The 9,598-nt window shown below is 44.4% G+C and overlaps 1 protein-coding gene across 1 annotated transcript in view; it reads left to right on the top strand.

Annotated features, from left to right (window-relative positions):
• Positions 1-9,598, top strand: part of LOC142202397 (complement C3-like) — a 68,234-nt gene that overhangs the window by 14,980 nt on the left and 43,656 nt on the right. Inside the window, 5 exon segments of the mRNA XM_075272492.1 lie at positions 393-507; positions 3,421-3,506; positions 4,882-5,021; positions 5,616-5,828; positions 6,942-7,008. Coding sequence (XP_075128593.1) covers positions 393-507; positions 3,421-3,506; positions 4,882-5,021; positions 5,616-5,828; positions 6,942-7,008 — 621 coding nt within the window.

Below are 9,598 nucleotides of genomic sequence, written 5' to 3'. Positions count from 1 at the left end.
TCCTCTCTCTCTCTCTCTCTCTCTCTCTCTCTCTCTCTCCCTCTCTCTCTCTCTCTCTCTCCTCTCTCTCTCTCACTTTATATATGTATTTCTCTGGGCAGTCTTTGCAGTGACTCACCCAAGTGACTTCAGTCAGTCTATTCTACTGTCCCACCGTTGGTCTCTACAGTAGTCTAACCCACCCTTCTACGTCCCTCATGGAGCTGCACCACTCATTGTAGAGTTGCACAAGTAATTGTAGAATCTTTCTGCTCCGTCATATGTTTTTTTGGGCTGCTCTTCCACTATATCCAATGCCATAATGTGGCTAATACAATCCCAGTGCAAACTATTTCTATATGGAATTAAAGCAAAAAGATGCCTAGTTACAAGCATGCCTTTTTTTTCTGTAGGTGGCGATGATGATGATGACTATCTCCCAGATGCCGATATTGTGTCGAGACTAGAGTTTCCAGAGTCCTGGTTCTGGAGAGTAGAACAAATGAATGAAAGACCAGATAATAAGGGGTAATTCTTACATTTCATGTCACATATTACTACTTAAAAGAAATGTTACTATAGATAAATTCTGAAGTTATGTAGCAGTGAATACTATACTGTGACCTTACGATTCTCTTCTATATCTTTATAGCCTCCAGGAGACATTGGCATTTGCCCACATAGCATAAAGTCAATTAAAGGGAGTCTGTCAGCAGGAAAATCAATATCAGAATAATGACATTATCTTGTAAAGTGGCTTCTAGACTTTCCAAAGATGCCTTTCCTATTCTTCATTGTAGTTCCATTTTAATCAAAGTCAGAAATTTGTTTTCTGCAAATGATCTGAAAAGTCCTTTAGATGCATGCCCTCTTCACTCTCTGCTATGGATAATCACCCATAACTGCCGACCAGCTCTACCTGTCATGGCTTCAGTGACATATTCACACTTTGCATGCAGTTTGAGGCAGTTACCTAGAGTGAAGAGCCAAGCCCTTGCAGAAGAGTACAAAGCCCTTGCAGAAGAGTACAACGCCCTTGTAGAAGAGTACAAAGCCCTTGCAGAAGAGTACAAAGCCCTTGCAGAAGAGTACAAAGCCCTTGCAGAAGAGTACAAAGCCCTTGCAGAAGAGCACAAAGTCCTTGCAGAAGAGCACAAAGTCCTTGCAGAAGAGTACAAAGCCCTTGCAGAAGAGTACAAAGCCTTGCAGAAGAGTACAAAAGCCCTTGCAGAAGAGTACAAAGCCCTTGCAGAAGAGCACAAAAGCCCTTGCAGAAGAGTACAAAGCCCTTGCAGAAGAGTACAAAGCCCTTGCAGAAGAGTACAAAGCCCTTGCAGAAGAGCACAAAGTCCTTGCAGAAGAGCACAAAAGTCCTTGCAGAAGAGTACAAAGCCCTTGCAGAAGAGCACAAAGTCCTTGCAGAAGAGTACAGAGCTCTTGCAGAAGAGTACAGAGCTCTTGCAGAAGAGTACAAAGCCCTTGCAGAAGAGTACAAAGCCCTTGCAGAAGAGTACAGAGCTCTTGCAGAAGAGTACAAAGCCCTTGCAGAAGAGTACAGAGCCCTTGCAGAAGAGTACAAAGCCCTTGCAGAAGAGTACAAAGCCCTCGCAGAAGAGTACAAAGTCCTTGCAGAAGAGTACAAAGCCCTTTTCAGCTCATTTGCGTGAGAATAAATGATTCTGTGATACAGAACAAGAGAAACATCATTAGAAAGTGTAGAAGCAGCTCTACAAGGAACTGTTCTTAGTTTGATACTGATTTTCTTGCTGACAGACTCCATTTAAGGAGGATGGTTTATACAGAAGAGAAAATGGACATATAGCCTTGTATGCAGAGCAATTTCTGAGGAATTATACTGACAAAGTGAACTTAAAAAAGCACCACCACCCCTCAACCATCAACATCACAATACTGATATGTGGAAGTCTCTGAACACAATACAACATGCTCCAAATCACATTATTGTATGTTTGGTCAAGCTACTCCCTTCAATATGTAACCCCAAAAAATTGGAACGCAGATATATCACGCAGTCAAGGAAAGTCAGGGCCTCCTGGCCATTCATTTAATTAGGTGATGACGCCTGCTTTAACAAACCCTATACCTATATCTTACACTTCAATGTGATCAGGTTACTCTTGGTCACCTTAAAAGTTGGTCACTGAAGGGGCAACACGGTGGCTCAGTGGTTAGCATTGTAGCGCTGGAGTCCTGAGTTCAAATCCCACCAGGAGCAACATCTGCAAGGAGTTTGTATGTTCTTCCTGTGTTTCTGTGGGTTTCCTCCCTTTGTACAAAGACATACTGATAGGGGAAAAAAAGTACAGTGTGATTCCTATATGGGGCTCACAATCCACATTAAGAAAAAAAAGTTGGTCACTAACCACCTTTCCATTGTGACTGCTATATAACCCTGGTCATGGCTAATGCAGGGACTATACGAGTTCCTGGATTAGCTTTTTCTTCTTTTTTTTGCACAGAATCTCCCAGATGATTATTAATGAGATCTTGTAACACTAACAAGTCACATGACCCCAGGGAGGGAAAATGGCTAAATGGGCACACTTAGGGGTGTACTCTCTTTTGTTGCCAGGGGTTTAGACATTAATGGCTGTGTGTAGAGTGATTTTCAGGGCACAGTAAATTTACACTGTTATACAAGCCGTACACTGACTACTCCACATTGTAACAGAGTGTCAGATCTGCAGTGTTGTCCCAATAAAAAATATATAATGAAATAATTACAAAAATCTAAAAGATGTATCCACATTTGCGAGATACTATATATACGTCCTTGCAATATTAAGCATGGACTGTCCTGATTTATATAATCAACAGACGTTCCAAAAGGAATTAAATTGGATCCGTCAAATGGTGAACCCCATTGACCAAATTGGGATGTATTGGGTGTCCATAATTTTTTGAAGGGTCAGTAGGCCATTGCTAGTGAACATTCTTTTGGGAGAGGAGTGGAGGCGGTAAGCTCTTACAACCTGACAAGCCACATATGGAAGATCAGGAGACATCTTTTCTGACCAGTGTCATTTATAAAGCCACGGTAAGGAAACCAATGGAACAGGGCTCAGAGACCAGTCCAGGGCAACCCGCAGATTAGTCTTAGCAAAGTGGTGCCAGTCCAGTGTTTGAGTAGCGACCACCATTAGATAATCATGCAAACAATCAGGGGTGGCTAGCCCTCCCAACAGTTTTGGTCTGGTCAGCGTTCATGGCAATTCTGGATGGTTTTGAGGCCCAGACGAAGGTAGAGAATGATTTTCGGACTGTCAAGAAGACGTCTTTGGGGAAGTACTTCGGCGTTAGTTTGGAAGAGGTAATGAAGTCTGAGCAGCACATTCATTTTTAAGAGATTTATGCAGGTGTCTCTTTTTATTTAATGTATACATTATGATTTCATCACTGAAGTATTTGTCATTTCTTTAGAATTTCAACCAAGAATCTCAACATCTTCTTGAAGGATTCTATCACTACTTGGGAGGTCATGGCTGTCAGTCTCTCTCAAAATAAAGGTAGAATCTTGCAAAAAAAGTGTATCTGCAAGGAAGATGATGAGGGTGGATGATCACCAATACTGTGTATGCCTCTGAGTGTAATGACCGTAGTAAAACACAAACCTACAAGGTAGTTGTTACGTAACTGTTGTTGGGGGGTGGGGGGGTTGTACATAATGTGGTATGTTTCACATGGTGATATTCACATGGCAAAACACCCTAGAGATAACAGTGGCGGGTGAAACCATACACACCTACAGTTCTGTAATGATTGTAGCAGTTACTCTAAAAGGTGTGTTGAAAACTATTGGAGAGAGAAAGTGGTGGATGTGCAACCTGAGGCCACCAAAGCAAATCTGTGCCTAGTGAGAGACCAAGTCTTGTACAAAGAGGTGACTCATCCTCCAGAGTGACCTGTAGAGAGAGTCATCAGAAAGTCTGCAGCCTGGGAAGGGCAGCGCTTAATATAACCAGTGTGAGGAGACAGATTGGGATGTTACCACTAGGCGTGTGCTGGGCTAAGACTGTAAAGTTGAACAGAGCATCTCCTGTAAGTGTATGTTCTCTGATAGTGCTGTAAGCGGGTAAAGAACTGATACAGTCCTGGGCTTTGTTGTTGTTGGTGCGGGCAACCACCCATCAGAGTTACAATTTAAAGTAAGAGCAATGAAGTTAAAACTTAGCAGTAGTTTATTCTTGATGTAGAATAAGGAAAACTTTGAAATGGTGACCGAACAAGAAAACATCAAAGCTTCTCACTTGTGAACTCCAACCACCTGGCTTGTATAAGGGCCCCTTCACACGGAGTAAACATGCGTGTATTTTGGCAAAATACACGTGTAAAAATAAGGGCCCCTTCACACTACGGATACGCTGCCTGATTCTGAACGTTAAAACACGTTCAGAATCAGCGCGTATAAAGCAGATCTCATTCATTTTAATGGGAGCCGGCATACGAGCGCTCCCCACTGAAATGAATGGGCTGCTTTTTTCTCTATGAGCACTCCCATTGAAGTGAATGGGAAGCGCTCACGTGTACGGCTCGGAATGAGCTGAGCACCGGGCCCCTTCACACGGCGAGCCGTACACGCGAGCACTTCCCATTCACTTCAATGGGAGCGCTCGTAGAGAAAAAAGCAGCCCATTCATTTCAATGGGGAGCGCTCGTATGCCGGCTCCCATTGAAATGAATGGGATCTGCTTTATACGCGCTGATTCTGATCGTGTTTTAACGTTCAGAATCAGTCAGCATATCCGTAGTGTGAAGGGGCCCTAAGACTCCCATAGACTTCAAGACATTTTAGACGTGTATTTTGACGTGTAAAAAAATGTATGTGAGATATAGAGTCAATATAATCTCATAATATCAATAACGTTTCTGTCTTGTATTCAGGTATTTGTGTGGCCAAACCTTATGAGATCCGGGTAATGAGGGATTTCTTTATAGACCTGACACTGCCATATTCTGTCATGAGAAATGAGCAGGTGGAGATTCGAGCCGTACTCTACAACTATGGCCATGACCGTATAAAGGTAAGAGTCACTTTTACTTTCTAAATTCCCATCAACTTTACTTATATATATACTGTATATTTGTGTATAATATATAATTTATCACTTGCTGCAGTTTCATTACAGAGATGGGCAAACTCTGAAGATTCATTTCAGACTTGGTTGGTTTGATTAAAAGATTTGCTTTGGGTCAAATAAGTTTGGTATTAACCAGAGTTAAAATTAGCTTAAAATATATATATAAGTATATGACACTGGCAGTATATGACACTGGCCGGGCTCCTATTACTCTTTGTGGCTCATTTCTAGCTCTAAGGCTGAAGTTATGGCAAAGTGACAGTGATAAGTACCGTATATACTCGAGTATAAGCCGAATTTGTCAGCACAGTTTCACAAGATGAATTGCAAATGTTTCCATTTGTGAAAAAACAAAACTTATGGAAAATTTGGGTTGAAACCAACTCATTACGATTCAGTTCATTCATCTCCAGTCCATTGTCCTTTATGTTTCTTATATTCTTTATAGCCAAGTCTCTTATAAAACTCTAATATTAACTCTATTTTCATCCCCATAATTCCTACTCTATTGTCTTCATTGTATTATCTTCTTCTTAGGTACGAGTGGAATTAACTCACAATCCAGAATTTTGTAGCTATTCTACCGCAAAGGCAAAATATCGGCAAGTTGTAGAGATCAGAGCTCAGTCTTCTGTGGTTGTCCCTTTTATTATTGTCCCATTGAGTCTGGGTGACCATGCCGTGGAGGTGAAGGCCGCGATTTTTCGTCAGTTTGTGTCAGATGGTGTCAGGAAGAAGCTGAAGGTTGTGGTAAGTAACCATGAAGGAGCTTTGTATGTGGCAAACCTACCAATTCTCACATCATATTGTAGAACGGTATGGCTCAATCTGTCTTTATCATCACATCCTTTCCTATTTGTTAACTAAATATTAAATGCAGTGATGTCACTAAAAGCTGTATCTGTACCCCCCCCCCCTTAACCCCCTCTCGCCATTACTACATTTCTTATATAGACACTTCAAAACCAGCTGCCAGAATCATCCATTAAGAGGAGATGAAAATTTACAATTACTAGAAAACAATCTGTTTTCCAGGATGTAATTACGAAAACAGTGCCTGTTTTCCGAATTACATCCTAAAAAACAGATTTGCATATATTTCCCATAATCCCCCAGTGGAGTGAAAATGTCTTGTAAGTCTCCATACACCTGTAAACGTGCCCACTCCCTAAGGAGTTTTATTATCCCCTGATCCTGGTCTATAGTCTCTCACCCAGCCAAACCAGTATCCCTATGCTGTGCTGATGAGATCCAACAGATCGAAACAGCGTTGTCCACAGCTGGGAATCTTTTCCTTTTGGAATAGAAATACTAGTTTGGATATAATTAGAGATGAGCGAGTACTGTTCGGATCAGCCGATCCGAACAGCATGCTCGCATAGAAATGAATGGACGTAGCTGGCACGCGGGGGTTTAAGCGACCGGCCGCCGTCAGAGCGGAAGTATCAGGTGCATCCATTCATTTCTATGGAGCGTGCTGTTCAGATCTGCTGATCCGAACAGTACTCGCTCATCTCTAGATATAATCCCCGCATCATGTTACTAGGCTTAGTGAAAAAAAGTCATGCATGATGTTACAGGGGCTGTACTAACAGGCAGCAAACAGTGGCACTGTTTTCCTAATTACATCCTGGAAAACAGATTTGCATATATTTCCCATAATCCCCCAGTGGAGCGAAAATGGCTTGTAAGTCTCCATATGCCTGCAAAGGTGCCCGCTCCCTAAGGAGTGTTACTATCCCCTGACCCTAGAAGACAATAAGCTCTGCATTTCTGAAGGCTGCTTTCGGTTACATATAATATCTAAATCCATCACTCGTCCACTAGGAGACAATTCATTGTTATATTTACATTGTCTTTCAGCCTGAAGGTGTTCGGATTGCAAAAATTATAAAATCAGTGATACTGGATCCACAGGCCAAAGGGAAAGGTGAGTCCATGATGTCAATTATAAATGAGCCCAGGTTTGCAAGTAGAGGGGGCAAACAGAGTAAAGTAAGACATGTCTTTAGGATCAGACTACAGATAGGGTTTATTTGTTGTCTGTTACCATGGAGATTCATAGAGTTGCACTAGATCTGAATTGACAAGATGTTAGAAAGAAAGATTATGAATGATAATCTGTTTTCCCTTAGCCCAAACAGCAGCACAACTGGGGTATTCCTGCCCCTATGAGCTGTTAGGACAGGTGGAATTTTTAATTACCTAACAGCTTTGACCCCTATAAGAGGTCCCTGCTCCTCCCTTGTGTTAGTATCAAGTATAGCATACAGAGAGCAATTACAAAGTGGTACACACATAAAGAATCTGTACAATAGTACCTCTTAGGGAGGGAGCCTTGTGCTGCTGTTTGGGCTAAGGGAAAACAGATTATCATTCATAATCTTTCTTTCCCCCTACGTCCAACAGCAGCACAACTGGGGATTTAGCAAGTATTGTTTCCCCTAGGGTGGGTCATCCTGGCAGGCTGATGCCAAGACGGAGTGCCCAAATGCTGTAGCATCGGCCGTACGCCAGTCCAGTCTGTAATGTTTGGCAAAAGTCAGCTGTGAGCTCCAAGAGGCTGCTGCACATATTTGCTCTAAGGAGAGGAACCGTGTCTCTGCCCATGATGTCGCCACTGCTTGGGTGGCATGGGCTCGTAAAAACTCTGGAACAGGAAGATCTTGGGCCCGTAGGGAACAACTAACGGCTTCTCTGATCAATCTTGACAGGGTTGCCTTTGTAGCTTTAGAGCCTCTATTGTGGCCAAACACATTAACCAGAAGATTTCCTGATCTTCAGAACGGAGCTGTACGGTCTAGGTAAATACATAGTGCTCTTACCAGATCCAGTGTGTGTAGCTTCTCCTCCTGCTCCTGAAGCAGGCACGGGAAAGAAGGCCGGCAAGGCAATTACCTGGTTGGTATTCTGAAGTGTAGATACCTTTGGCAAGAATCCTGGGACGAACCTCAGCTGCACCCTGTCTGGAAAGAAGGTTATGAAGGGTTCGGAGGCCGCTAGGGCCTGTAGTTTACCAACCCTCTTAGCGGAGGTTATTGCCAACAGGAAAGTTACTTTAAATGACAGGTACTTCCAGTTCACTTCAGATAAGGGTTCGAAGGGGGGCGCACAGAGCCCTTGTAGAACCGTGGCCAGGTCCCAACTTGGGACAGGGGGCCGTACCTGGGGGCAGAGCCTGGCAGCCCCCTTAAGGAACTGTTTGACGAGAGGATCTTGTGATAACCGTGTCTCCAGGAGAACAGATAGAGCTGACACTTGGACTTTGAGGGTGTCAGGTGCTAGTCCTCTCTCCAGGCCGTTCTGTAAGAACTCTAGGACTGCATCTCTGTCTGGATCGCGCTGGTTACCTGTACACCAATCTCGGAATATCCGGGCGATCCTCTGGTAGCTCTGATTAGTTGCCTCTGCTCTTGAATGGGCTAAGGTACTTAGCACTCCCTGGGACAATCCTCTGTCAGTGAGGTTGAATTTGTCTAGGCCCAGGCAAGGCCGACTGTTCAGTGACACCAGGTTCCTGACTGGTGGAAGCCTCCAGTAGTTCCCCCGACTCATAAGGATAAGGTCGGTGAACCATGCCCTTTTTGGCCAGAACGGCACGATCACTATTGCCGAGGTCTGGTCCTGCCTGAGTTTCGCCAATACCTTCGGAATCATCAGAATGGGAGGTAAAATGTATGCCAGCTTGAACCTCCATGGTATTGACAGGGCATCCACCGCCAAAGGGTTGTCTTCCCGGTACAGGGAGCAAAACCTTTCTACTTTGGTGTTGTATTGGGTGGCCATCAGATCCACCTCGGGGAGACCCCACCTCCTGGTCAGGTAGTGGAAGATGTCCTGATGTAAGGACCATTTGCCTGCGGTCGGGCGGCCTCTGCTGAGTTGATCCGCTAGGATGTTCAGGCGGCCCTGGATGTGTACCGCGGCCAGCTGGGAGAGGTTCTGTTCTGCCCAGGAAAAGATCCGGTTGGTGACTTGCAGGAGCGAGGCCGACCTGGTTCCTCCCTGCTTGTTGATATAATGGACTGCCGTCAGATTTTCCAACCTTACATTGACCGCTTTTCCCTGCAGAAATGGTGCAAACGACAGAAGGGCTCGATGAACTGCGGTAAGCTCGCGCCAGTTGGATGAGCGCGTCCTCTCCCGCTGATTCCACATACCTTGTACCGGGGTCTCCCACAGATGAGCTCCCCAGCCTGTGAGGGAGGCATCTGTAGTCAACAGGGTCCAGGCGGGCTGGACCGAGGACTTCCCATCGCGCAGATGGGTCCACCAGGGCAGAGTTTTCCGGGTGCTGATGGTTAACTGGATAGGCTTCTGCAATCCTGTAGGACTGTGGTTCCAGACTCTCAAGATCTAGTTCTGTAGTGGGCGCATATGCCATAGGGCCCAAGGAACCGCTTCTATGGTGGCGGACATCAATCCTAGGACCTTCATAGCCATCCTGATGGTAACCCTCCGTGTAGTAGATAAGTGATGAACCGCCCGAGCAATCTTCCTTTTGCGGGAGGAGGGTAGAG

Source organism: Leptodactylus fuscus, chromosome 5, assembly GCF_031893055.1.
Source record: "Leptodactylus fuscus isolate aLepFus1 chromosome 5, aLepFus1.hap2, whole genome shotgun sequence".
Taxonomy (NCBI): domain Eukaryota; kingdom Metazoa; phylum Chordata; class Amphibia; order Anura; family Leptodactylidae; genus Leptodactylus; species Leptodactylus fuscus.
The sequence above is the reverse complement of the archived record's forward strand: the minus strand, read 5'-3'. Positions and strand labels throughout refer to the sequence as shown.